The sequence below is a fragment of the Lentinus tigrinus genome (genome assembly GCF_003813185.1).
Source record: "Lentinus tigrinus ALCF2SS1-7 unplaced genomic scaffold L226scaffold_48, whole genome shotgun sequence".
In the NCBI taxonomy this organism is placed as follows: Eukaryota; Fungi; Basidiomycota; class Agaricomycetes; order Polyporales; family Polyporaceae; genus Lentinus; species Lentinus tigrinus.
Genome location: NW_027137957.1, coordinates 73,370 through 98,401, shown reverse-complemented (window position 1 = coordinate 98,401; position 25,032 = coordinate 73,370). Strand labels below are relative to the sequence as shown.

The following is a 25,032-nucleotide window of genomic DNA, read 5'->3' as shown; positions in this document are numbered from 1 at the left end:
GGAAGCGTGCAATGCGGCCGGAGACTGAACTGGAGGCGGAGGCGGAGGCGGGCACGCTTGTGTGCTCGGTTCAGATGTGTAGGCGAGGAAGCACGTTGATTGCCTATTGCATCGTCAAGACTCGAGAACGCGGAGGACGCTGCTTGGTCGGCACCGATCGAGCATGCAAAGCTGGGAAGGCAAGCGGGGACAGAAACGAAGATCCCGTGGAGGTGCGGCCGTACAGCGGCAGTTGCAGGTGCGGTCGCAGCGAAGGACCACGGCAAGTCGTAGTGGAGTCGACATGAAGCATTCATCGAAGGGAAGCTAGACGTCACTAGATGGGAAGGAAGAACGAGACTTACAGAGGAGTCGGCACGACGTAACGCAGAGCTTGCTACTCTACAACGTCGGGCTACGAGACCAAGCCAGGTCTCTGTATATACAGCGCTAGCTTAGAGCCTGTTTTCGCAATGGCTACGTCCGAGAATTCGGGTTGACAAGTTTGACTGGGCGATTGCCTAGTCACTTGGCCATGACATTGGCATTTCTTGGGAGGCTCGCGCCGAGCGTCATCCAGTGTGATGTGTTGATGATGCTCGGCTGGCGGAACAAAGACGCCGCACGGAGTTGTGTAGTCGAGCATGTGTAGTCAGACTCTGTTTAGCTTCGACATAAATAGAGCGGAACGGCTGGCGAGACGCTACGATACAATTGAGGCTAAATCGGAGCGGCATGAGGAGGAAAGGCGGGAACGACGAGTCGGGGAATGGTGGGCTGCGGACAGAGGGCGAAGACAAATGCCGCTAGCGCACGTGGTCGGGGACATTCGAGCAAAGATAAAGACACGGGTTGTGAGAAGAGATCTTGACAACTTATACCCGTGTACATTGGTGTAGAATAGGTGTGTACGATGCAGCGGATGTGGTCGACGTACCTGGACTCGAACACAAGCTCTGGGCACGGGCACGCTGGACGAGGGACGCCGTCACCCCAGCCGGTACGTGTGAAAGTGTGCGGGCACGTTGCGATACTGACGCTGTCGCATTTCGTATGCCAACACCGCCATTTCCGCTGCCACCTCGTCCTCATCCTGCCCTCGTCTGTCTCCGCCCGCCCGCGTTATTATTCCTCGCCTATGCACCACGGCGTCTAGATGGATCGCAGTCCGTCGTAAGTCGCCCTTCTCTTTTCCTTATTACCAGCATGGCCCCCTCACCGTCCCCCGATGTCCTCCTCCCGCCCCACGCCGGCTACGGCTACGACGCCAACGACAGCCACTCCCGCTCGTCCTCCATCAACTCCCACTCGCCGTCCGTTCAGTCGCACGCAGCCTCCACCCGCTACATGCTCGCCGGGATGAACAACAACAGCAGCGGCCTCGACCCTCCCAACCTCCCCTACTCCAGTTCAAACTCCTTCCGCTCCATGTCCCCCAAGAACGACACGCCGCTCATGGACTCCAAGGGCATCCCGACCTCGCTCTCCGTCAACTACCTCCCGTCCAAGTTCTCCAGCCATGTCCTCACCGGCGGCATGAAGCGCAGAAAGGGCAAGGGCGCCGGCGACATCCCTATCCCCAAGCGCGGCGGTGGACGCGAAGCCTTCCGGGCCAACGAGTCCCGCATGCCCGGCGATGGCGATGATGACTACGATGGGGTCACCTTCGGGCAGGGCGCCCGCAAGGGCCGTCTGCGGTGGACCGGCTTCAAATGGGTGCTTTTCATCTCCAACCTCGTGGTGAGTCTCCCATTTCATTTTCTTCTTTCTTCTTCATCGTCTTCCCTCCCCCTTGCGACCATGCGTATCGTATTCTTCTACCGCCAAGCTTGTCCGCTGCTCGCTGTCTCCCACGAACATCGTCTGGGCTTCATGCGAAGATCGGCCTGCTGGCTCCTTGTTCTATCCTCTCTCATTACCTCCACTATATCTCGTCTTTTCCTCCATGAACACAAGAGCGTCGAGCGGGGTCACCAAGACGACCTATCTTCGCCGCTGGCACGATAGGCGCCCATGGCGCATCTTTGATGGCGTCACGAGCGCAGCAGTGCCCTTGTTCGGGCCAGTCTCGGCGCCCCTGTGATGGTTATCGACTATTTCTGGAATTGTGGCTGCGAATATAATTTCCAGTTCTTCCTGGTAGTTGACAGGACTTGGGACCTGGATTGTCGGCGCTGAGGTCTCGTAATCCGGTCTCCGTAATCTTGTCTCACCGTTACCGTGCGGGGATTACACACTGCATCGCCGCGAAAACGCCAAGCGACAGTCTTTGCGAGGCTGGGAATTCAAGAGTTTGCTCTACTCTTTCCACCCGCGGTCATCTCTCATAGCCGATACTCTCATTCTGGCCTCGGGCTCCGAACGCAAGCTGACCCTGATTTATAGTTCTCCATCTACTCCATCACGGGCTTGATCGCCACGCTTCTCATTCACTTCAACGTGTGGACGCACGCGGACATCATCCGTGTAGGCAACAAGACGGAGCTGATCATCTCGACGGTTGTGGCGGCACTCGGCGTGCTCACGTCGCTCATCGGCTGGTCCGGGATCTTGCTCAACAACCGGGCGTTCCTGGCTGTGTACTCATTCCTGCTCTGGATCTGCTTCGCTTTGCTCGTCACGCCTGGGTATATCACGTACAAGAAGCGCACTTTCAATCTCGAGGGCAAGATGAACGCGCAGTGGTCGCGCGACCTCGGACTCGACGGTCGTCTCCGGATCCAGAACCAGCTGCACTGCTGCGGGTACTTTAACCCGTTCATCGAGGCAACGGTCAGCCAGACGTGCTACGCGCGTAGTCTGCTTCCCGGATGCAAGGGCCCGTATATCGAGTTCCAGCGTCAAATCCTCGAGCGCTGGTACACGGTCGTCTTCTCGCTCGTGCCCGCGCAGATTGCGGCCATGGTGATCGCCCTGCTGTGCTCGAACCACGTCACGTACAGGTTCGGCAAGGGCATGATGCCGAAGGCGTACCGCCTGAACATGAACAGTATGGCGGTGATCATGGACAACTATGCGAAGTAAGTGTCAACAATAACTCCCGCTCGCTCGGAGATGACGGCTGACGTTCCTGATTCTTCACAGCCAACTCGCGGAGCAGTACGGCAACGACGTCGCGTCCGAAGTTATGGCCCGGTCTCGGTCGAACCTGCAGCTGGACGCGATGCCGACGATGCCGTACTCAAACAGCTCGTCGTCTTCGTTCACCGGCAAGTACGACCAGCTCGGGAACAAGTGAGCGCTAGACACGTAAGTCCGCAGCCTGCCTCGCCTGTCTTCGCACGTCCTCGCCATGGCTGACATCCCCGTGCGGGTACCAGTTCTCTTCACGTAGGCTCCGCAGGATTCCGGCAGCATCACGGGCGATGTAGCACACATGACGATACCCACAGTCCTTACGGAATAGACACTCGTTTGCGCGTTATATGTGCTGCAGGACCCGGCTTGTGTATGAAGTCACTACAAACAACTACGAGGTTCGAGGTTCCGGGGGGTCGAAGCTCGGACGGTCGGCTGCTACTGCTACCGCTACCACACTAGTACAGTATAGTTTTTTTTCTCGCTACGTATCGTATTATCGTATTTGCCGCACGGTATTGGTGCGCGCATGGACGTTGGACGCTTGGTTCCCTGGGCGCGCGTTTTTCCTTACTATCTCTCACTGTTTCGCCACGAATGATGACTCGAGGTTCGTCACATCGTATGTGCCCGGGTATGCGTGCGGGATCCTCAAAATGATTCAGTACGTCCTCTGATTATCTTCGGGGCCAATTACATGTGTTGATTGTTTCCCGTAGCAAGGCTGAGTGGCTTTCTGCTCTCGAGCGCGACGCTTCCTCTGGCATATGTCATGTATGCTCATATTTCCAGGAATATGTGGGTCCTAGTGGAGACCGTTCAAATGCTCTCCAGCTGGATTGGACGGATTTGTTATGGGCCTGGCGTCTCGAGGCGCTGCGACGCCTTTCCGCAATAGTTTCCTGCCTTCTTGGAACAAATATGGTACCGCAAGCTGTATATTGGTCCCTAAGGAGAAGCACACACTGCCTTCCTTCTCCATCTAGGGTGCGACACTGCTCGGACACATCGCTGTGTTGGGCGCCGGTAGCAATGCGCACTAGCCGCCGAGGAAGCTGCTTTACCGTTCATTTCGGCCCCCTGCACAGGCCGCTCATTGTAAGTACGTACTCTCCGTATTACGGTTCTACCCAATAATAGCACTCATACCGCACTGGCAGATAAATGGTAGTCGACAACAGGGTTCTTTCGCCTTACCCTCCCCATTTCTCCTCCCTTGCATGTCGCATCCCCGCTTCGAAGGAGATATCACCGGAAGTATGACTGATGGGCGGGCGGGCGCTCGGCAGTGTAGGAAATCTGACCTTCTCCTCATTCCCCACCGATATACATGGCGGTTCAAACCATTCTCGATACTAGAGCCCTCCGACACTTGCGAACATACTTTCCCTACTTCCCACCATATCCGTGATCCTCTGGAAGTCATACCGAGAGAGGTCGTGGGACAAGCTCCTTCAAGGAGAGCTTCGCACCCTCCTCGCGCGGTGAGCGATCCTTCCCGCACAGTATCGCAAACACTAGCAGCCTGCGACGCTTTCATCAAAACATACAAGATCTCCTTGCGTTCCTTGCACAAAGCCTTTACCGACCAACGCATCCTCGAGGCTCTTCCCATCGAATTATGGGAACGCATCATCGACGCCATCTACCCTCATGACATCTACGACGCCACCGAACACGTCCTGACTCGCCGTACCTTAGCAAGTTGCGCACTCGTCTGTCGTTCATGGCGCATCCGCGCTCAGTCATGGATCTTCCACGCCATCAGGCTCGGAGACGTCCCTACTTTGCGTAGGTTCGCGGACCTCCTGACGCGGACTCCCGCGATCGGTCCACTAGTACAAAAGCTTTACCTTGTTGGTTGGCTCCTGCACGCTCCCGCCAGCGTGGTTACCGCCATGCCTCTTATTCTGGGAGGAAAGCTTCCGAAGCTGGGCTCCATCGTGATCTTCCGCTCGTCAGAACCACCAAGGACGCGCGACAGGCGCAGTGGCCGCCGGGTGCTGCCGCACCTCCCCATTCATCCACGTCGTCCTCTATCATTCCGCCTCTTCGCCAGCAGCCTTCGCTATCTCCGCGTGGAAGGCTTGGTCTTCCCTTCGTTCGTGGATTTTGCTAGAGCTATGCAATCAGTGTCCGAGATATCTGAACTCGCATGTGTACGGGTGCGATGGTCTCCTCCAAGTATGCCGCCCTCGCTTCCATATGCGGCTTCACGGATATCTTTCCGGAAACTGGAAAAGCTTACTGTGAGTGAATGTTCATTTTTGAGTGTCACCAGCGTAGGCGGTGCTAACGTCCTACCTTTAGATCCGACAATTGGGAATGCGCGCAGTGGAGATCCTGCTGTCAAGCATCGGGCCATCATTGTCTTGCTTGGACATCGATGTACCGCATTTCGATAAGCCTACAGCCGAGAACTCTGACGATGTTCGAAGTGAGCAAGCATCGCAATGGCGCCCCGTATGCTCGTGCTGAACCGTCGCTTTTGACAGATAATTACGAAGCGAACTGTAGCTTGAGTGCTTTCCATAACCTGCACGCGCTGCGCCTCGCCTTCTCCCCTTCTCCAGGCCTGGACATGATTGTCCTGAACTTGGTCCGGGGTTACTTGCATTCCTGGTTTCCCCCGCTCGGTGGTCTCCTCGAACTCGCACCATTGGCGCCAGATTTGCATTCGAACTCCCCCGTCCCAGTCTGGAGTCTCACACGGGAACGGTTTGTTGCCATCTTGAGTCACGTAGGGCGCATCGCGGACGACATACTTGCAAGCACCCAGGCAGGTGTAGTGATACGCATCAAGGACCGTAAGCCACTTCGCCACTGGTGGTGGTGCCAACAGGTCCTCGGGTGCTTTCCAGCGCTAGTTCGGGCCGACAGGGTACGCCTGAAGTTCGCCGAACAAAGTGAGCTGGGATGACATGACACGCATTCATCAGTCCGGCCATCCTTAGCTGACTACCCGTATACTACCCGTACAGACGTCAATAAGCAGGTATGGACTGGTGGCTCCTCCGTCAATAGCAACTTGGTTTTCCGGCGGCCGCCCGTGCTACTCGGAGGGAGAGCAATATGATCCAGAAGGTTGTCACAACGACTGGCAAGTTCCGAGGCACAAAAGACGTCAGAGGAGCAGACCAACCAAATCCCAACGAGATCCACGCAAGCACCCTCGCATTCGCCGTCGGAGCGAGCAGAGGAACCGGGAGACCGGAAGACTTCGGCGCGGACACAGAGCGAATCGGGAACGACGACGGCGACATCGCGGGAGACGTCGAAGCCGACGTGCTCAACGCAGGGTGCGGCGAGAGCGTCGAAGAAGACAGAGAATCAGGCGAATACAACAGAGGATGCGGGTTAAAGTTTGGCAGCCACGTAACCAGAGGCGGAGAAGACAAGCGGAGGAGGAGACGCCTCCGACGGAGAGCTCTGAGGACAGCAGTCGATGGTTCAGCAGGCTTGTAGGTGAGTTGATCTGCTCGTGGTTGCGCTGATGGTACCCTGACAAGAACTCGGAGGTCAATGGCATGCCAGAGACGAAGTGTCTATTCTGTACACATAATTGTTACTGTTCGGAGCATTTTTGGTCGATCACCGAGTTCCTCTTCGATCTGCCAGCGGTATTATACAGCAATAACATGATTGAAACCAGTACTGTGCCTCAAGTCATATCCAATCTAACGTTGCCTCATAAACGCATTGAAACCGGCGAATAGTCCTTTCAACCGTCAAATGGAACCTTCCGAGATTGCAATGCAAGACGGTAAGCAATGCCCCCGGAGTGCGCGTGCTCTAAGTGACTTACCTCGTCCCAAGTCAAGGCGAAGCTTGGCCTACTCTTGATGTCTTCGAGATACTTCGCAATACGGGCGAACCGCTGACTGCGCAGGACTTCCAAAGTCGCTTTTCCCTCACCATACAGGCACTTCCCAATCTCGTTCTTCAGCATCATCCGCATCCTCACGAGGAACGGGGCCGCGGCAGCATCAGCGATGGACCACTCGCCCACAGCGAAACCAGTGTCAGAAATAGCCTCTGTATACCCTCGATTGCGCCGAGAAGCTCTCTCGCGGGCTCGCCGCCATAGAAAACGTGGTTGCAGGCGTCCACGAAGCCTTGATACGCGGGTATGCCCGCAGCCTGCTGCGGACGCCCCATAGAGGGCAATATCAGTGTCTTCCGCAATGACATATGTCGCGAAAGCTCCGTAGCCAGTACGCGAATATTGTCAGTCGTCGAAGTGTTGCTGAGGTTGGTTGAGGAATAGGTTGTGACTTCAAGGGGAGCAAACGATGGCGTGAGACAATGACATACCGTGAGCAATAAATACCGGGCTAGATTCGATGCCCACAAGCGTGCGATAATTCTCGACACGCAGACGACATTTTTTTTTTTTTTTTGGAATCCACGTTTATTGCCCTCGAGGGCCGAGCCCTATGGTAGGCAACAATCTACCGAGTGTCTACTGGAGGAACGCGCGTGAAGTATCCCGGGTCGTAATGTAGGGGGGTGGGGGTGTAGGTGGGTGGGCAGCGATGCCGCGCTAGTAGCCTGGTGGTAGTCTAGAGGAATGATTAGTAGTACAAGAGATGACATAGGGAGGGAGAAAGGGGACGGGCGGGCGACGTCGCCCCAACGCGCACGGCCGCGCACATGCGGCAGGGATCCAGGTTCTAAACCAGCACCTGCGCTCTAACCAGCGATTGCGCTGTGGGACCGCAACAAGTGCACCTCTTTCTGCAGGGCTGGGGTACGCGCGCTGGGCAGACACCTTGGGACAGAGTCCCAAAACAGCGCGGTCGGAACTCCCCTGGTCCCAACGCGGATTACAGAGCGACGCCGCCGAAGTAAAGACTGGTATCGCGCAAGTGAGAAGAACGGGAGGAGGGGTATTAGGAGGGGAGAGAGGAGGGATGTGAGGAGAGGAGCGATGGACCTGGGTGCACTGTCATGTACGTAGATGCTGTAGAGAAAGACACGTCAGCGAACGTGAGGAGCTATGAGGGAGTGGGACTTAGTCAGTCGTAGTCGACGTCCTCCTCTGCCAGGTTGGGTGCCGCGAGATCGCCAAACACTGTGCGAAAGCGTCCAGTTGCATTGATGTAGTTGAAGAGCGGGCGGACGGCGTCCTTGGAGTTGAGGAGGGTGGCGAGGTTGCGGCCGGAGAAACCTAGCGGGCGGAAATGGACTGCGCGGTGTAACACGTATGTGGGGCAGGTGAGGAGATAATGCGCGACGGTCTCCGGGGCTTCTTCACAGGTGGGACATGTGGTGGTGGCAGCTTTCCCAATGCGTGCTAGGTAGGTCTGTAGTGGAATGTGGTTAGTGCGCAGCTGAATGAGGAGGTTCGCATGTCGTCGCGGCAGCGCTGCCACCAGTGTGCTATATTTCTTCGAGGGGAGCGACTTGTCGACCTCGGCGAGACGGAGCCCTCGTCGAGATGTGCGCCACTGGTCCGCCGCGACCCTGTCGAGCTCGACCTTGAAGCCATGGCGAGCCCTAGTAGCGCTTTGTGGGAGCGTCTTGCGGAGCACCTTGGGAAGCTGCCGAGAGGGGGAAGAGCGACCACGCGCAGCCTCCTTCGCTGCTGCGTCTGCTGCCTCGTTGCCCGGTATGTTGCTGTGGCCCGGAACCCAACGCAGCGTGAGTTTGAGACCGGGGTGCTGCTCCTTGAGTGTACGAACAGCTGCATGGAAAAGGTCAGTAAGGTATCTGCCCGCGCCGGAGGTGCGCAGTGACGCGGCTTGAATAGCAGCCATGTTGTCGAGCGCAATCGAGGCGCGCCGGGTGTTGGTGATCGCGCGCCGCAGGAGCTCCACGCCGAGGATCGTCGCGACAATCTCTGCTTCATAAACGGTGTGTCGCGCAGAGGGGCCAAGGTGCAGCCGAAGCGTCTGCGGGTGAGTGCGTCCTGGGATGTACAGGACCGCGGCTGCACCAAACGCAGACGACATTGACAGTCTACAATAGGACCTAGGGAACCTGGCATGGACAACCTCGCGTGACGCCGACCCACCTTGAGACTCGTATGCCGCGCCCATTTCGCGTCTTGATGCACCAATCCCATACTGCCTTGCCCTACATCACCAGCATAGAATGCATGAGTGATATAGAAGAAATGATGAGTGAACAAACAACGAGCGCGAATCTCCGAATCTCGACACCTATCTCGGATGACAGTGCAATCTACGCGCTAGGGTTCCAACATACAATCGCTCCCTCGACGACCCCACATTCCTTGCACCCGGGAGCCTCCTCCGAGTCTACTCGCTCGAAATAGAAGATGCGCACATTGACCCATGCAGGAAAGTGGGCGAGATTGCACATGCGGCTAAGCAGTGCATCTATGGTGGACGTTGGGAGTGAGCCGTCGGCTCTCAAAAACGCAGCAGCCTGCACGACTCCCTCGGGATCGGGCCCAGTTCCCACCTGAACCAACGGGCGTTCTCGCGTGTTACAGAGGCAATTTGTCGACACTCGGGAGGCTAGGAAGAGCTGGAGTGCGTTAGGCCAGGGGTTGGAAATAAGCTGGCGTCCTAAAGCCACCCATACGGAGCAGCCGCGAGATGGGTCGTTGGTGAGGAGAGAGATGAGAACCCTCAGCTGGTCCAAACGAGTAGCCGGTTGGCCAGCGAGGCATAGGAATGTGAGATCGATGTCGATAGGGCGTATGGTACTCCACGCCCGCTTGATGAATGACGGTAAGAATTCAGTCGATGACGTTTCGGCGAAATCACGGTTTGAATGCAGGTGGGATCGCGACCCGTGATCGATGTGCGATTCACGTAGAATCTGGACATCAGGACAGTGGAGCTCGGCCAAGCAGTGGCTAAACAGGTTCGCAATCGAAATTTCACCAACGGCTCTGAAGGTTCGTAGAGAGCCTGGGGAAACATAGGCCAGCCAGTCGAACATGGACACGAATGCGTTATAGTCATAGGGGAAGCAGTGTATGACGGTGAGATGCCGAACGTGTTTTATGAGATGTCTTGATTTGTACTGGTTAAGGGTTCGTGCGAGTAGAACTGAGGTGCGGGTGTCCGAATGTAGGATAATGTGGGCGTATGCGACGCGCATGGCGTGGGGACACCAGTGCGTGCAGACAAGGGCAGCCCTAGCTGCCGCGGGAGGCTCGAGATGCGAGACGATCTCCACGATGATTTCATCGAGGAGTAGAGGAATGGTATATCTGGCAGTAACATGTTTGATTAGCTCTGCCTTGACCGCCGATAGAGCTGCTGTAGCGGAAGCCAAAGGCCGTGACCACCACGTGAGTTCGGTTAACATGAGGTTCACTGGCAGGATAGAACACCCCAGTGTGAGATATGTATTACACTAAAAATCAACGCATACTGACCGAATGGGGGTAGTTGTTCAGCCGAACGTGATGCGACGGAACGGCCAGAGGTCGCGGAGTGGTTGAAGGCCAGCACTGCCACGTAGGAACTGTACATATCAGGCGCCGGATGCATCACCTGGAGTCCCACGGCTAGTATATCCTTACCACAACGCCTGCTCTTCAACTTCGCTGCCTGACACTGACTGGTCGCCATAGTGTTGTTCCTGTATTCATACAGATCTCATGACTTATACAGTATGTCCGAGTCGATATGGCAGATGAGATAGAGCACCCCCTCCGCACCCGATAGAAGTTCAGTTCGACACGAACGCGCGGTCGCAACGAGGCCGCGTACGTACCACTGGAGCCGTTCTACAAGAGTTTGCCCGGTGTCCTCAAGGCCTCAACCCCAGATACTCTCTCCGCACGATGACCACGTCCTTTACTGGTCCTCGCTGCACATGCGGCGAGCAACTCGCTCATCCTCGCCCTTCAATCGTTTCTCGCTCTATATCCTTGGTCACAAACCTCTGGTCGTCCAAGGCTAAGTTTGCCCATGCAGTCAAGAGCGCGGTAGAGCTGGGCAAGACTGTTGTCTTGCCCGCGATCGGATTCAAGAGGGAGGAAAAGAAAGGTGCGTTTGTCGTTGCATCGTCACCTGATGGGCCGGAGAGTTTGACTTCTTCCCCTAAACAGTCACTCTCCTCTCTCGTATACAAGCCATGATCGATCAAGCGAGGACTCAAGGGGTAGTGGCCGTCTGGCAGTCGTGGCGAGCCAAGCCGCCTCCGCCGCCATCCCCATTCCGCCTGCTAGCGTCCGCTTTCTTCCTGCCATACGGCCTATGGACGTTATACAAGATATTCGCCCGCGATGGCGATCCGAATCCAGAGCTATGGCGGCGCCGCGTGAAGTGCAACTGCGGGCAGTGCACTTGTGACCGCCGTTGCAGTTGTGCATGCCGACGCCTCACTCACGGCACGCCGAGACGAATCCTTACCTTCGTGACAAGCTCGACGTTCGTCGACTGCTGTTTCGCATCTGGATTGCTCGCTGCCGGGATCGCATTCAAGGAGCCCTGGGACATCGTCGGCGCACTGTGGGATGTGTGGTATATTGCGAAGTCCGTTCGAGCAAACTATGGGAAGGGATTGGTTGACGGGTCCAAGGTGCGTATGATTGTTCCCATGTCATCTCTTGAGCGGCTGGTTGATAATTGCACATATTGAAGCAGTCCGAAGTTGAGCTGACTACGTTTCAGCGACATTAGTTGGTATATATATCTCCTGTGTTGCAGAGCTCTCGGACGAAAAGACGTTCCAAGCAGAGTATCTACTCGTACATGCATATACATTGTTCGATCTTCCATTTCCGTTTCAAAAAGTTCCCAGTCCAAGAGCCATCCCCAATTCAAACAGTCCCGATTGTACTCGCAATTCAAGCAGCATCCTCCTCAACATCGACCAGCTCCCTCCCCTCCTCGACCATCTCGCCCTTGCTACATGCCACCGCCTTCACAACACCCGCCACCGGCGCCCTCAGCACCGTCTCCGTCTTCATGCTCTCAAGCACGACGACCGGCTGCCCGACCTCGACACGCTCGCCCTCGCGCACGCGCACCTCGACGACGACGCTGGGCATCGGCGCACGCAGCGCACCCTTCGCCGCTCCGAGCACGTCGCCCCCAAGCGAGAGCAGCCACGCCGGGGACGGCACCACGAGCGTCGTCTTCCGCGCCCCATGGAAGACGTGCAGGCGCTCCATCGTGTTGTGCGAGGTCGACGCGGGCACGCCCGCCGGTGGGCGCTGCGAGACGATCGTCGTGCGCACGAGGGCGTCCTCGAGCGTTGCGTTGAGCAAGGTGGGAGAGGCGAGGTGCGCGGAGACGGACTTGAAGGTGTGCTCCGAGGACCCGGTGCGTGTCGTGATATCAAAGAGGCCGTTGGCGAGCGAGTGGACGTGCACTGTTGCCGAGGCGGCTTCAGTGTCCTCTGATTGAAGGGTTATGATGCGCTCGTAGACGTCGCCGCCGAAGCGGCGCGAGGTCAGGGTGCTCCATGGCGAGGGCGATGTCGGCGCAGGGTGGTCTCTGAGCACGACAAAGAGGGCCGCTTGCGCGAGAGCCTGGTGGGACGGCTCTGGGATGGGCGGGAACAGCTCATCGAAGTGTTTCTGAGGGCAATTAATCAGGGATAGATGCAAGATAGAGCGTGACGCTTACGTACCGGAATAAATCCCGTCTCGACCTCGCCAGCAATGAAGGCATGGTTGCCCGCGAGCGTGCGCAGAAACTCTACGTTCGTCGAGACACCGACGACCCTGTACTCCTCCAGTGCGGTCCGTAACTTCCGCAACGCCTCCGTCCGATCGCGTCCATGCACAACGAGCTTGGCAATCATCGGGTCGTAGAACACGCCAATCTGCGCCCCCTGCTCGAAACCTTGCTCAAGGCGGAGCGCCGGCGCGAGTGCCGCAGAGGTGTTCACGACGGGCGTGAACTCAGACTCGGAGCTCGACTCGAGACGGTGCGCGTCGAGTGGAGGGGCGAAGATGTGCGTCGGCTCGGGCGTCGAGAGGTAGACCAGCTGCCCGGAGTCTGGGAGGAAGTTGTTGCGAGGATTCTCGGCGTATATACGGGCCTCGAAAGCGTGCCCGACAAGCGGAATTGCGCTCTGTTCAAGAGGGAGAGGGTTGCCTGCTGCGACCTGCGGAGGTACTGTCGTCAGCAAAGGCATGAGGAGAGGACGCGTAGACTTACCTCCAGTTGCCACTCGACCAAATCAAGTCCGGTGATCATTTCCGTCACTGGATGCTCAACCTGCAGTCGCGTGTTCCTAGCGATAGAGGTCAGCCGTGCAAGCGTGGTCATGGGGGATGCTCGTACATCTCCATAAAGTAGAACTTCTCAGTGTCGTTGTCGAAGATGAATTCCACAGTACCAGCCCCGACATAGTTAACAGCCTTCGCAGCAGCAACCGCCTTCGCGCTCAAATCCGCTCTCAGCTCTGGTGAGAGGCCAGGTGCCGGAGCCTATGAGCACGCCAGTGGCGTCAGCGCTACAACCGACGGACAGCAAAGTTGCGCACCTCCTCAATGATCTTCTGATTCCGCCGCTGCACAGAGCAATCACGCTCCCACAAGCTCACGCATCCTCCCAGCTCGTCAGCGAACACCTGCACCTCGACGTGCCGGGGTCGCTCGATGTACTTCTCCACCAGCACATCGCCGTTGCTGAAAGACTTGACTGCCTCGCGCTTCGCGGACTCGAGCGCGTCTTTGAACTCGGATCCGGAGTGCACGGTGCGCATACCCTTCCCTCCACCGCCGTGAACCGCTTTGATCAAGACGGGATAACCTAAGATAGGGCGGTGAGCAAAAGCTCGCTAGTGGGATGCGAGGAGACCCACCAATGCGCGACGCTTCTTGCTGGAGGAAGTCGGGATCTTGGTTCGTGCCATGATACCCCGGAACAACTGGCACGCCCGCGGCTGTATAAATGACTTGTCAGCACAATAACTGAGGGACGCGCAAGCGCGTACGAACCTGACATGATGTTTTTCGACTCGCTATGTTGCCTGTCAGCGCATGCGTGGTAAGCACGTAGCGTACAGGAACGAACCTCTTTGAGCCCATGCTCACGATCGCGCTCGCCGGCGGACCAATGAACGTGATGCGTTCTTGCGCAAGGCGTTCGGCGAAGGTCGCGTTCTCGCTGAGAAAGCCATATCCGGGGTGTACTGCCTGGTGTTCACATTGGGAGAGCGTTCGTAGTACGTGAACATGTCGACTCACCTGGGCTCCGCTCCGGTGGCATACCTCAATGATCTTGTCTATACAGAGCTATGAATTTATGTGAGTGCTGTAGCGCAACAAGCGATATGCGAAAGAGGACTCACATAGCTCTCTGCAGAAGGTGCGGGCCCTATACAGTATGCCTCGTCTGCCTGAAGAGCAAACACGTTAGCCTGCGCCATTGCACCAAGTATAGGAGGACGTACCAGTTGAACGTGCAACGCATCCGCGTCTACTTCACTATACACCGCAACCGTCTTGACCCCAAGCTTTCTCGCCGTCCGGATGACGCGACATGCGATCTCGCCTCTACTCTCCGTTTGAACGACCTCGAGGAGCGGAACAGAGCGAGAACGGGTCTCACCTGTTCGCTATGAGGATCTTGTCAAACAGTGGCTTGTGCGTTGAATGTGACAAGGCGGTGAATGAAGTGTCTGAGGTCAAGATGAGGAGTTGGGAAAGGAACATACGCCAAAGGTGTGCACTCACCGGCAGCAGACGCGAAACCTCTCGACTGCGAGAAGGCAAGGTTCGCGACCTGAGCAGAAGAAACAACTCTTCGATGGCTATCTCGAGGAGAAACGACACGACTGTGAAGTTCGGTAATGAGAGCTGGACGAGTGGTCCGCGCGACCTTGCTGATGCGGGGTAATGAACGGCTCGCGATGGAAGGCCTAGTCGGCAGCATGATGTTGACGCGGACTGTGAACCAAGCGTCACTATAGTAAGTTCCAAACAACAGAGTGCGACAAGTTTCGAGCTGAGTAGGCCGCGGTGGGTGTAGCGGAACGAAGAAGGGAGGAGGAGGAGGAGGAGGTCGTTCTTGTTCATGTGAGCTCGCATCCGGATCTTGCACCCGAAATGCGGGGTAAATAGGCGCACATCCGCGAGATTAAACAAGCGAACCTACGTAGCGTTACATAGTCTATGTCTGGACTATATTGACTGCTGCAGAGCCGCGAGTAAGAGTAGGGAAAATTCAACTCAAAAACCAAGGTAAGGAAAGCGTCAAGACTTGGGCCCAAAAAGAACAATCAAAGAAAATGAGTCGGCCCAGGTTCGAACTGAGGACCTTCTGTGTGTGTTTTGTAACTTTCTGGGTAATATAGATTCCGTCGCATTCACTCATTAGACCGTATGGTATGCTCAAGCACAAAATCCATGAAAGCAGGATCGATGACCGGGGGGGATTATGATGTCTCTTGATAGTATAGGAAATGGAGCTCAAGCTGATAGCCAAGGGACAACAGTTCAACGCGTGACACCTTGGATTCGAGCCAGAGCGCTGCGAGTGCACTGGCAATTTCTTCTGATGTAGTAATCTGAGCAATACTGTCTCATGAGAGGGTAAATTTCTAGTCAGGGAACATGGGTCACTACTTCCATGCAGTTGTGACGAGGTCACTCTGCTAAATGTGCATCGTGTCAATACGTCGTCGAAGAGCTGTCTAGCTCGAAGTAGAGATCCTGCAGGCGTATACGTCAGCATCCCCGCTCATCACGCGTCGAGCTCGCTCGTGAGATGGCATACGTACCACAAGGACCTCCCCAGCGTTGGCGGCCTGGAATGCTGCGGCGTCTCCGGTGAGGTAGATCATCTCGTCGTTCGAGGGCGTGGTCAGTATGTACTGAGTCGAGACAACTTGTCGAGTTGAGCAGCGGTCAGAGCACGTTCTCCGTCAAGAGGATAGATGAGAACTCACTTCCATCGGTGTTGACCCAATTTGGGAACATCTGGAGTGTACTCTCGTCTACCCGCCACTTCAGATTTAATTCGGTTAGTCAGTGCCATGAGAGCATTACGCAGAGTGCGGACTCACGACCGTGTTCTGGGCGTAGCAAGAACCGACACTATAAGCGGCGGTATAAGCACCCTCGGTCGCCCCAATGGCCGCTAGATGGAGAAGCCATGCTTGTTAACGATGGCAGTATGATCTGCGCGAGTGGGTCCTTACTTGCACCACCCTGGTTGTTCGCTATGACCACAGCCGTAGCGTGTCTGCGCGGAAACACCTCAGTTCCCAGCTACACACAAGTGACGTCCCGTCGATACCGTGACCTACCCAGCAGACAAAGTCACAGAAGGGCCTTGCGTAAGAATTGTATTGCCTCCGTATGAGACAGGTCCGACCCAGTAATAGCCAGTCTGTGTGTCTAAGATCAGCGAGAATGACAAGGTACCGTGATCGCATATCCACTCACCGTGTCCGGAATATTCACAAGATCGTCGGGCGAATCGGGGACGGTGTACACGTAGTGCCATGCGTCTCCACGAGCCGACGCAAATCCAAACTTGCCCACGTAGCCCAACAGTATGCTAGTTCCAGCGGAGTAGATCTTGATGACACCCGTGTCGCTGCAATTCAGACAGCTTGAGTGATGATACGAATGAGAAGTACCACGTTATATCTCGGACTCACACAGTGCCCGGGACACTGGAAGGAGCAGCGCGCGCGACATCTAGACAACATATCAGCACGAAAGATCCCCACAGAACCGTAAAGACTTACTAGTCCTGGATACATCGTAGAGACGCTTCGGACGCGAAGGTGTCAAGCCCCGCGCGAGCCGCTGAGCGTTCGTCTCTCGACGGCGAGTTGGCGACGCCGCGGAGACCAGAGCCAGTAACGACAGGAAGAGGAACGCAAAGGAAAACGTGCGCATGGCGGAGAGCATCTTGCTAAGATCTTTACAGAGACCAAGCCCGTATGACTGAGAGGTCGACGAGGGGAAGGTCGTGTTGACAAAGATACCGCTAGCGTTGTGGTCCGTGGATAGACCCTATGCTTTGGGCGCTGAGTGAACGCTCTATTGCCCGGACAGCGGAGGTACCTGTGAGGCACGCTGCGGAGTCAATCCGCTGTCATCCAGTCAGGCTAAGGATTTATCAACCAATCGAGGCAAACGGTGTACGATGATCGGCGGACGCTCATGCCGCCACAAATACACATATGCGCGTCTCCGCCGTCGGGGGGTCTAGATTGTGATGATATATCAACGCTAACTAGCAGACGGTAAGTCGAAGGAGGCACATGTCGCGACATACCAACTGAACATAGCGGGATTGTCATTTTTCATTCCTTCGACGCTGTCCAGCGAGACGGCAGTACGGACCTTGATCTTGCAGTCCACTCGACGTTTTGGACTTCCAGCTTGCTCGCCACGTTTTTCGGAGCTCGTACCTGAGCGGTGCATGTCACTGCTAGTTCCTACGCGATGAATGGAAACTCCACTGCTTTTGGGCTCTGGGTTCCGAGCTGTGGTCGAAGCAATCGCCGATATACAAGGCATGACCGAGAGTTACCGCAGGAACAGAGAAGCGTCGAGGCACAGTTCGTTGAAACAATACGCTCCCGATCCCCGAGAATTGCGCACAACTTCAATAAGCATGTAGACCGTTCAGGCAGTGCCACGAAGTGATCGACCCCCATTCCAGATGTCAAGCTGCCAACAGGAGGGTGGCGCCCGAGTACAACGCAAGAGTTTGTGCACAGATCCAGACTTGAAGTAGGAGAATATTGGGTCAAGCCATATGTTTGAGATTCATTATCGATGAGCCTTCAAGACGGTATAGCGTTGGCCAGTCGTCGCCCTGTGGTCGAAGTCACGGTTCAAAGACAAGGAGCGTCGGGCGCTTGAAACTTTCGTATTTATCGGAACCCCGGACTTGGGCACTTACCTTCACACCTCGGCACAAACTTTGTAGTCGCAAAATTTGACTACAAGCGCGAAGGAAAGACATTCATTGAGTAACGTATGTGTTGGTATAGTAAGGGTTGAAACACCGGTACTAGTAGTCCGTTAGTACCCGCACTGGCATGGGGCACATATGTATGTCCATGGCGGTCGAACTAATCGACCACCTACGAGTAGTAGGCTATGTCTATGTCACCACTAAAATCAGGAGGCGACAGTGCTGAAGTAGAGAGTCTATGATTTTTGGAGTGAGCAACAAGGACATTCATTGACGCGAAGAGGAAGTAGTAACATACCACAGGCGTCCAGGAAGTTGTGCTCGAGGTGTAGGCGGCCAAGGCGCACGTCAGAAGGAGCGTGGATCCACTCCGGTAGATCGACGGATAGACTACGGCTACGTGAGGACATCCAATCAGCACCGACAGAATGATCAACAGAGGAGGGACGTACAGCCATCACTGTTCACCCACTGCACGGTGATTTTGCCCGTGGTAGAATCGACGCTGAACTGCGAATGATCGGTGAAGCTTAAGAACGCAACAGAAGAGCATACGGATCCAGACGTACGATGGTAGTCTCGCCATATCCGCCGACGAAGCCGTATCCTTCAGCCGAGACGGGTTTGCTACCCGCAGGAGCTATGGAGTGGTTAGACGATGCAGGAGGGATAGTAAATGGGAACAACACACTTGAGACTGACACAAAGTTTTCGAGATAAGCAGCAGTGCCGTGTCTGAGACGACAAAATCAGCTAGATGCGCAAATTGTGGCACCAAGCTGGAACGCACCCAGTTCCGAGATGGACCTTGGTCGAGGCGAACGCTGCCAAACGATAGAGCGTATTGGTCTGTACATATAAAATTATGGTCAGAATGTGAATGTAGCGCAGCCGTGACCTATCCGGATGCGGAGAAAAAAAGGGACTCCGAAAAGAATGATGACATAGACTTACCACATCAGTGAACCCAACGAGTGCGTCCGATGAGCTCGGGATGTTGTAGGAGTACGTATCGGCACTGGCTAGGTCAACCGTGATACCACTGCTAGTCAAGTATCCGTGGCTACTGTCAGAAGCGACAAGCTTGATCACGCCGTGGCTATATCGTGCAAGAAATATCAGCAATGGCCGTCTATAGAAACCGTGGCTAGTACGCACCCTGTGCCGGGAGAACCTGAGGGGACCGCGCGAGCGGCATCTTCGCGGGTCGACACCATCGCCTGATGAGATTGGGGATTGAGCGTGCATGGACGACTTACTGGTGCGAGTGCCTTGGTAAAGCCTTCGAGGGCTGGCAGGCCCGAGACCGCGTGCGAGCCGCTCTGCATTAGTGGCCCGGCCAACAAGGCTGAGACGGAGACCTCGGTGACGACGGAGAGGAAAGACAACACGAGCACCGCGAGGGCGACAAGACGCATGACAGCGAGCATCTCGAGGATTGAAAGCGAAATGAATGAAAGATAGAGGTAGATGCTCTCTAGAAACGGGGAAGGCGAAGAAGGGCGAAGAGCACTCTGCAACTATGGTACGCACTTCGAGTATTCAGCTGTCTCCATATCCCCAGCACCCGTCGTACATGGGACTCCTTTCTTGTAATCCAGGGGCCATGTAATGCAGAACACTTTAGTGGAGTCGAGGTGAAAACCTGAGGGGGAAGATACCGATTTGACAGATCGTGTGGCGAGTAGAGGCCATGTGCGTAAGGTCCAAGCCGTTCAAGTTGGGCGCTTGAATTGCCGTCTTTGTTCGGAGACTCCAAGCTTCAAAAAATCAACGCGTTATGCCACGGATATCGGACGTTAGAAAAATAGAAGCTATAGATTACTCAGGAAACAAAGTCCGCACAAACATCTAAGTATAATCTCATAACTCATCTAGCTCTATATGAATACGTTGAAGTCTGTTGCCTTCGCGATCGCCGACTTATAAACGCTAATTCAGCTAAGGTTGTGAGGCCGGTACCACGAAGATCAGAGAACAGTAGTAGTGACTGTGTCATAGTACATATCCTATAAAAATCCTTCATGAGCCACGAGGAAACGACGCGAGGAGGGTAAAAGGATAACACACCACAAGCGTGTAGCTGTCCGTGTTCGAGGTAACGGCGGCCAAGTCGCCCGTCAGGAAAATCGTGGATCCGCTGACGTAGATCGAAGGGTTGACGACAGCTATATAAGAGTAATGGATCAGCACCAGCAGGAAAAGTGCACAGAGGAGATAGCGGGGACGTACAGCCGTCACTGTTCACCCATTGTATAGTGACCTTGCCAGTGTTCGGATCGACGCTGAACTGGTCACAATGGTCAGAACAGGAACTCAGCAGCAGAGGAGGGGAACACTTACGATTGTGGTCTCGCCGACACCGCCGAAATAACCAATACCCTCCGATGAGACAGGTCCGCTTCCCGCAGGAGCTGTGGAAACGTGACATGAACAACACGCAGGAGCATTGGGCGGAATATAACTCACTTGCGCCAGACACAATACTTTCCAGGTAGACAACTGTGCCGTAGCTGAGACGATGGGCCCGCGGTCAGTTACATGGCGAGATAATGAAACTGAGATGGAACTCACCCGGGTCCGAGGTGTTTATCACTCGAGGCAAACGCTGCCAGACGATACGCCGTGTTGGTCTGCAAGTTTCCTTCGTCAGTATGAAAATACACGCACGGGACGCAAAAGAGATAGAACGTGCGGAGAATGCAAATAACGACGTACCACATCAGTGAACCCGACGACCGCAGTTGCAGGGGTGGGGATGGTGTAGGAATAGGTATCGGCACCGTTGATGCCGGATGAATACCCGTTCGCGCCCATATACCCGAAGACGGATCCATCGCTCTTGACGAACTTGATGACGCCCCTCAACCTAGAAGATGATACACATCTCAGCGGTTACCCCTTGTAGGAAAACTGGAATTGCCCACGTTGTACCGGCGGAACCAGAGGGAACCGCGCGTGCAGCGTCTTCAGAGGGCGAGCAATGTCAGATGAGGAGGATGGGACACTCAGAGTGAGATGCTTACTGGTGCGAGTGCCCGAGTAGAGCCTGCGAGGGCGGGCAGGTCCAAGACCCCGCGCGAGCCGCTCTGCATTTGTCGTGGGGGTACCGCGGCCAACAATGCGTGCGGCGACGGAGACGTCGGTGACGGAGGAGAGGAAAGAAAGAACGAGCACCGCGAAAGCGGCAAGGCGCATGACAGAGAGCATCTTGAGGCAAGGCAAGGAAGCGAGTAAACGACAGACGGCAGTGGATGCTCTCCAGCAGATGTGGAAGACGAAGACTTAGAGCACTTCGCTATGGAGCGCGTCCGATAGCTGGGTACTTAGCGGTCTGCATACCCAGCGGGATAATTCGAACCCGTTGCACGCTCGACATCGTTCCTGGCCAGGCCCCCGGTGCACGTCCGTAATGGAGAATCCCGTGTTCCGGGGCAGGAATTCCGTGTAGGGATAAAAGTGAACGGTTTGGTGAGATATCGATTTGACAGACTCTGCCGGGAGGCGTTGAGGCACAACTTGGCTCAACCAATCCCGAGGGCCCCAGGAGTCTAGACCGAAGGCTTAATTATTGCTCTGCGCCACATCCGTTTCAGATTATTTTCTCCGGATAGGCAAGCATCGCGACATCGTTCTTGAGATGCTGTGCAAGGCATCGGTAGGCCTCAACCCCAGACCTATGTATGTACATTGAGAACATACTTCCCATGAGCCAAGAGGAGCACGTACCGTGGTAAGGAGAAGCCAAGCTGTTTGACGAGGCGTATTCAGCGACGCCAGAAAGGGAATGCCGAGTGCATTCCTTAAAATTATCGGGATATTCCGACGCCGACGGTCGATCGAGGGACTTGTTCGAATTTGGGGGCCAAAGTACTGTACGACGGTACTACTCATGTGGATGACACAGGCATATGTATGGCGTCATCGGCTGAAATGGAGCATGGCATGTTCAACATCTGCACTACATGTCATCAGAACCATTTTACACGGGTACAGTGCAGTGTAGGATACGTACTCGTCGTAAACGCATACGGTCTGCGTTACTTGTATCGAAGCACAAGTGACGCTGAGTCATCCACCCGTTGCCGATCTTCATTCGATTACCACATACGGCATTTCAACGATACACCTGCCGCGGGTAACAAGGACCCAAGCCGCGAAGCAGCCACTCATTCGCAAGGGGCGAACAATTTTGAATCTCGAGTGTCAGGCTACCGTCAGTTGAGCAGGCCCATTTCGTCAGGCAGACCAAGTGGAACCAGAGAGGTCGACACCATCCGAGTGTGTGCGACTCAATGGAACTCAGCACGTGTGGGACACCAAGCACCGAGTCCACGTACTGGTTAGTGTACGCAGCCGTGGCATTCTGCTGGTAGGACGGTAGGAAGGCTCCGCAACGGTGAGATTAATGTTGCTACACCACCCGAAGGCGCAAGAAAGAACAAGGCGAGCAAGATACGACGACAATGGAATGGTCCATGCCGAGAGCGGAGAGACACCTCATGAGCGACCGGGCTGGATCGTGTCTGGAAGATCCAGGTATCCTTGCAGTGTGATTGGAATGAGGCTATGCAAGTATGCCTACCAACCGATCATTACATATATAACCGAACCGGAGGGCCCAGTGGTTAATCAGTGTACTGCCGTGGAGCTGGCAACTGCTGTCTCCGAAAGATTGAGTAATGTCTCTCCCTGCTGACTATCTCGACGACTTACCGATGGAAGTGGGGCACGACAAACTCTCCGAGCTGTGATATTGAATCAATAGCTCTTCTACGGGAATGAAGGGAGCAATGCTGAACAAGTACATATAAGTAGTGGCGGAGAGAGAACAAGTCCCCAGCGCTAAACAACTTGGCTACGAGGATGCCGGCGCTAATCCCTACTTGTACTCGTTCTCACCGACTTCATCGTCTCTCTCCTCTTCCTCATCGACCTTCTCCGCCTCCTCATCGTCTGCGACGTCGGCCTCGGGCAATTGATCTCTTCGCGCCCACTGCCGACATGTATGCTCAGCCTCAGCCCCGACAGTCCGCCAACTTTGCGCCCGACTTCGACCAACGACGCATCTCACCAGGGCCTATACCCCCCGACCCTCGCGGGTCCCAATATTACCCACAGTCCGCCCCCCAGTCACAGTACAATCAGTACGATGATGCGTCTTATGATGGCGACGGCGACGACTTCTACCAGTCGCAGTCGCAGTACGACCAACCATACGCCGCCCGGTCAGTCGCCACTCAGTCTGTCCGCGCCCCGTCCCCACCTCCCGCCCCCATCCTCGACCATTCGCATCTCCGACCGGGAAACCAGGCTGCACTTCTCTCACACGAGCGGACCCTCGAGCTCTACCGCGCGAATGCCAAGAAGACGCAGGACCCGGATTTGCAGTTCGAGTTCGCCGTCTTCATGGTCGACGCCTCCAAAACGATGCCTATTCCCGAGGAGACCCCCGGAAACGTCATGGAGGTCGAGAAGGCCAAGGCGAAGCGCGAAGATCTCATCCACGAGGCCACCGCCCTTCTGAAGCGGCTCGCAGACCGTGGACACATGCCCGCACAGTACTTTCTCGCTGATTGCTACGCGAACGGCATCGGCACGAACAAGAATCGCCAGGACTTCGATCGCGCATTCCCCCTCTTTGTCCTCGCCGCCAAGCACGGTCACCCCGATGCGTCGTATCGTGCGGGAACGTGCTGCGAGAACGGCTGGGGCTGCCGGCGAGAGTCGGCCAAAGCCATTCAATTCTACAAGAAGGCGGCGGCGGCGGGACATCCTGGTGCGCTCTATCGCCTTGGGATTGCGGAGTTGAACGGGGAGCTTGGTCTTACGAAGAGTCCGAGGGTGCGTATCGATTGATCGTGGTTCCGTCTGCGCTCCACCCCGTTCCGCTGCCAACCACAGCGCAGCGTGTCTATATCAGGACGACCATGACATCGCAACGCCATTGTTCCATGAATAACACGTATGGACCCGCTGACCGTATGTTTCCAGGAGGGCGTCAAGTACCTGAAGCGCTCCGCAGAGCACGCAACGGCCGAGTTCCCGCACGCGTTACACGAGCTTGCGCTCCTGCATGAGCGCGGTATCGACAACGTTCTCTTCGTCGACAACGAGTACGCAGCAGAGCTCCTCGCCCAGGCCGCAGAGCTTGGCTACGCACCGAGCGCGTACCGGTTAGGTGAATGCTACGAGTACGGCAAGATGGGCTGCCCACAAGACCCGGCGCTCTCAATACACTACTATGTGCGTTCTCTGCCGATTACCGCGGTGTTGGTGTCATGACGTATCCCCTCCAGAACATCGCCGCGCAGCAGAACCACCGAGATGCGTGTTTTGCGCTCACGGCGTGGTATCTCGTTGGATCGCCAGGCGTGCTGCCTCAGTCGGATACCGAAGCGTATCTCTGGGCACGGAAGGCGGCAGAGGGAGGGCTCGTCAAGGCGATGTACGCCGTAGGCTACTTCCTCGAAGTCGGGATCGGCACGGAGCCGAACATGACAGAGTGCGTACGCGTGTCCTCGTCACCGTCCGACTTATCCCGAAGCAGACATGCTATTCTTGTCGCGCTCACGGATACTGACATCATCTCCATGAGTAGAGCGATACAGTGGTACAAGCGCGCAGCGGACCAGGGCGACAAGCGGGCAGCACAGCGGCTGAAGGGTCCCCAGAATACCGCGATCGTCGCGCCCGGCGGGCCCGGGTCCGTGCTGCACCGGAACGAGAATGGGAGTGGGGACCTGTCTCTCGCGGGCTCGGGGAAGGGCGCGAAGGACAAGGATTGCATCATCATGTGAGGTATGCTATAATGGACGTGGGCGTGGTGGTTGTGATGCGGATTTCTCGGAGATTGCATGGGGGTGCGAGCGTGTGAGGAGGCGAGGTGGATGGGCGGGGAGGCGCGAGGGAGAGATGGAAGGCAGACAACAGACATGGACAGGTATGGTAGAGCCGACACTACTACCGCGGACTTCAGTGTTACTGTATACGAGCTAATTCGCCACCAAGGGACATACCATCGCACGTTCTCTTCCGTCCTTTCAATGCAACTGATGCAATGCGATACCACTGGAACTACTTGTTCACACCGCCCCTCGGGTATTTCCGACAGTCCACTTTGCCAAGTCCTCGTGGTTATAGCACTTTA

At 55.8% G+C, this 25,032-nt stretch overlaps 12 protein-coding genes across 12 annotated transcripts; 5 read left to right on the top strand and 7 right to left on the bottom strand.

Annotated features, from left to right (window-relative positions):
- Positions 1-1,135: 1,135 nt before the first annotated feature.
- On the top strand, positions 1,136-3,217 carry L226DRAFT_548182 (tetraspanin Tsp2; the record flags this gene model as incomplete). The annotated part of the gene is made up of 4 exons (XM_067682570.1): positions 1,136-1,152; positions 1,257-1,719; positions 2,365-2,999; positions 3,064-3,217. The coding sequence occupies 4 exons, from the start codon at positions 1,136-1,138 to the stop codon at positions 3,215-3,217; spliced, it is 1,269 nt and encodes a 422-aa protein (XP_067529929.1).
- A 94-nt stretch (positions 3,218-3,311) lies between these two features.
- Positions 3,312-4,560, top strand: L226DRAFT_276391 (uncharacterized protein). The gene is made up of 3 exons (XM_067673529.1): positions 3,312-3,721; positions 3,777-4,159; positions 4,218-4,560. The coding sequence occupies exons 1-3, from the start codon at positions 3,405-3,407 to the stop codon at positions 4,226-4,228; spliced, it is 711 nt and encodes a 236-aa protein (XP_067529928.1). The 5' UTR covers positions 3,312-3,404; the 3' UTR covers positions 4,229-4,560.
- A 107-nt stretch (positions 4,561-4,667) lies between these two features.
- L226DRAFT_432709 (uncharacterized protein) lies at positions 4,668-5,228 on the top strand (the record flags this gene model as incomplete). The annotated part of the gene is made up of 1 exon (XM_067674721.1): positions 4,668-5,228. A coding segment is annotated over one exon (561 nt), but the record flags the coding sequence as incomplete, so codon positions are not given.
- Positions 5,229-8,075: 2,847 nt separating this feature from the next.
- On the bottom strand, positions 8,076-8,459 carry L226DRAFT_427582 (uncharacterized protein; the record flags this gene model as incomplete). The annotated part of the gene is made up of 1 exon (XM_067674663.1): positions 8,076-8,459. A coding segment is annotated over one exon (384 nt), but the record flags the coding sequence as incomplete, so codon positions are not given.
- Positions 8,460-8,561: 102 nt separating this feature from the next.
- Positions 8,562-8,918, bottom strand: L226DRAFT_423298 (uncharacterized protein; the record flags this gene model as incomplete). The annotated part of the gene is made up of 1 exon (XM_067674602.1): positions 8,562-8,918. A coding segment is annotated over one exon (357 nt), but the record flags the coding sequence as incomplete, so codon positions are not given.
- A 207-nt stretch (positions 8,919-9,125) lies between these two features.
- Positions 9,126-10,464, bottom strand: L226DRAFT_276333 (uncharacterized protein). Its single transcript, XM_067673528.1, has 2 exons — positions 10,415-10,464; positions 9,126-10,352 (listed from the first exon to the last, which is right to left on the bottom strand). Exon 2 carries the CDS (start codon positions 10,342-10,344, stop codon positions 9,244-9,246), a length of 1,101 nt encoding a protein of 366 aa, XP_067529924.1. The 5' UTR covers positions 10,345-10,352; positions 10,415-10,464; the 3' UTR covers positions 9,126-9,243.
- Positions 10,465-10,734: 270 nt separating this feature from the next.
- L226DRAFT_276325 (uncharacterized protein) lies at positions 10,735-11,782 on the top strand. The gene is made up of 3 exons (XM_067673527.1): positions 10,735-11,030; positions 11,093-11,565; positions 11,628-11,782. The coding sequence occupies exons 1-3, from the start codon at positions 10,826-10,828 to the stop codon at positions 11,664-11,666; spliced, it is 717 nt and encodes a 238-aa protein (XP_067529923.1). The 5' UTR covers positions 10,735-10,825; the 3' UTR covers positions 11,667-11,782.
- Positions 11,661-15,034, bottom strand: L226DRAFT_539868 (uncharacterized protein). Its single transcript, XM_067681752.1, has 13 exons — positions 14,678-15,034; positions 14,553-14,622; positions 14,395-14,497; positions 14,293-14,340; positions 14,189-14,236; positions 14,016-14,137; positions 13,940-13,962; positions 13,804-13,884; positions 13,483-13,751; positions 13,281-13,426; positions 13,155-13,230; positions 12,622-13,101; positions 11,661-12,568 (listed from the first exon to the last, which is right to left on the bottom strand). The coding sequence occupies exons 1-13, from the start codon at positions 14,874-14,876 to the stop codon at positions 11,834-11,836; spliced, it is 2,400 nt and encodes a 799-aa protein (XP_067529922.1). The 5' UTR covers positions 14,877-15,034; the 3' UTR covers positions 11,661-11,833.
- Positions 15,035-15,613: 579 nt separating this feature from the next.
- On the bottom strand, positions 15,614-16,852 carry L226DRAFT_575664 (uncharacterized protein; the record flags this gene model as incomplete). The annotated part of the gene is made up of 9 exons (XM_067685235.1): positions 15,614-15,655; positions 15,724-15,830; positions 15,892-15,949; positions 16,009-16,082; positions 16,144-16,187; positions 16,252-16,334; positions 16,391-16,544; positions 16,609-16,648; positions 16,699-16,852. 9 exons carry the CDS (start codon positions 16,850-16,852, stop codon positions 15,614-15,616), a joined length of 756 nt encoding a protein of 251 aa, XP_067529921.1.
- A 1,236-nt stretch (positions 16,853-18,088) lies between these two features.
- On the bottom strand, positions 18,089-19,312 carry L226DRAFT_596757 (uncharacterized protein; the record flags this gene model as incomplete). The annotated part of the gene is made up of 9 exons (XM_067685647.1): positions 18,089-18,118; positions 18,181-18,278; positions 18,335-18,392; positions 18,452-18,522; positions 18,574-18,617; positions 18,673-18,731; positions 18,837-18,981; positions 19,041-19,102; positions 19,142-19,312. The coding sequence occupies 9 exons, from the start codon at positions 19,310-19,312 to the stop codon at positions 18,089-18,091; spliced, it is 738 nt and encodes a 245-aa protein (XP_067529920.1).
- A 540-nt stretch (positions 19,313-19,852) lies between these two features.
- Positions 19,853-21,458, bottom strand: L226DRAFT_596755 (uncharacterized protein; the record flags this gene model as incomplete). The annotated part of the gene is made up of 9 exons (XM_067685646.1): positions 20,909-21,458; positions 20,810-20,849; positions 20,601-20,751; positions 20,457-20,515; positions 20,352-20,395; positions 20,226-20,296; positions 20,115-20,172; positions 19,953-20,050; positions 19,853-19,891 (listed from the first exon to the last, which is right to left on the bottom strand). Exons 1-9 carry the CDS (start codon positions 21,090-21,092, stop codon positions 19,853-19,855), a joined length of 744 nt encoding a protein of 247 aa, XP_067529919.1. The 5' UTR covers positions 21,093-21,458.
- Positions 21,459-22,755: 1,297 nt separating this feature from the next.
- On the top strand, positions 22,756-24,977 carry L226DRAFT_539864 (HCP-like protein). The gene is made up of 4 exons (XM_067681751.1): positions 22,756-23,726; positions 23,877-24,128; positions 24,182-24,387; positions 24,484-24,977. Exons 1-4 carry the CDS (start codon positions 22,887-22,889, stop codon positions 24,680-24,682), a joined length of 1,497 nt encoding a protein of 498 aa, XP_067529918.1. The 5' UTR covers positions 22,756-22,886; the 3' UTR covers positions 24,683-24,977.
- Positions 24,978-25,032: the final 55 nt, after the last annotated feature.

Bases quoted from the DNA above. Each gene is read 5' to 3' on its own strand.
- L226DRAFT_539868 (XM_067681752.1), bottom strand. From the start codon at position 14,876: ATGCTGCCGACTAGGCCTTCCATCGCGAGCCGTTCATTACCCCGCATC. The intron at 14,237-14,292 runs GTGAGTCCTCTT...ATAAATTCATAG, and splicing joins CACCTTCTGCAGAGAGCTAT to CTCTGTATAGACAAGATCAT. The intron at 13,752-13,803 runs GTGGGTCTCCTC...GCCCTATCTTAG, and splicing joins GCAAGAAGCGTCGCGCATTG to GTTATCCCGTCTTGATCAAA.
- L226DRAFT_539864 (XM_067681751.1), top strand. From the start codon at position 22,887: ATGTATGCTCAGCCTCAGCCCCGACAGTCCGCCAACTTTGCGCCCGAC. The intron at 23,727-23,876 runs GTGCGTATCGAT...GTATGTTTCCAG, and splicing joins GTCTTACGAAGAGTCCGAGG to GAGGGCGTCAAGTACCTGAA. The intron at 24,388-24,483 runs GTGCGTACGCGT...CTCCATGAGTAG, and splicing joins ACGGAGCCGAACATGACAGA to AGCGATACAGTGGTACAAGC.
- L226DRAFT_276391 (XM_067673529.1), top strand. From the start codon at position 3,405: ATGTGCTGCAGGACCCGGCTTGTGTATGAAGTCACTACAAACAACTAC. The intron at 3,722-3,776 runs GTACGTCCTCTG...TGTTTCCCGTAG, and splicing joins GGGATCCTCAAAATGATTCA to CAAGGCTGAGTGGCTTTCTG.
- L226DRAFT_276333 (XM_067673528.1), bottom strand. From the start codon at position 10,344: ATGTTAACCGAACTCACGTGGTGGTCACGGCCTTTGGCTTCCGCTACA.
- L226DRAFT_276325 (XM_067673527.1), top strand. From the start codon at position 10,826: ATGACCACGTCCTTTACTGGTCCTCGCTGCACATGCGGCGAGCAACTC. The intron at 11,031-11,092 runs GTGCGTTTGTCG...TCCCCTAAACAG, and splicing joins CAAGAGGGAGGAAAAGAAAG to TCACTCTCCTCTCTCGTATA. The intron at 11,566-11,627 runs GTGCGTATGATT...CACATATTGAAG, and splicing joins GATTGGTTGACGGGTCCAAG to CAGTCCGAAGTTGAGCTGAC.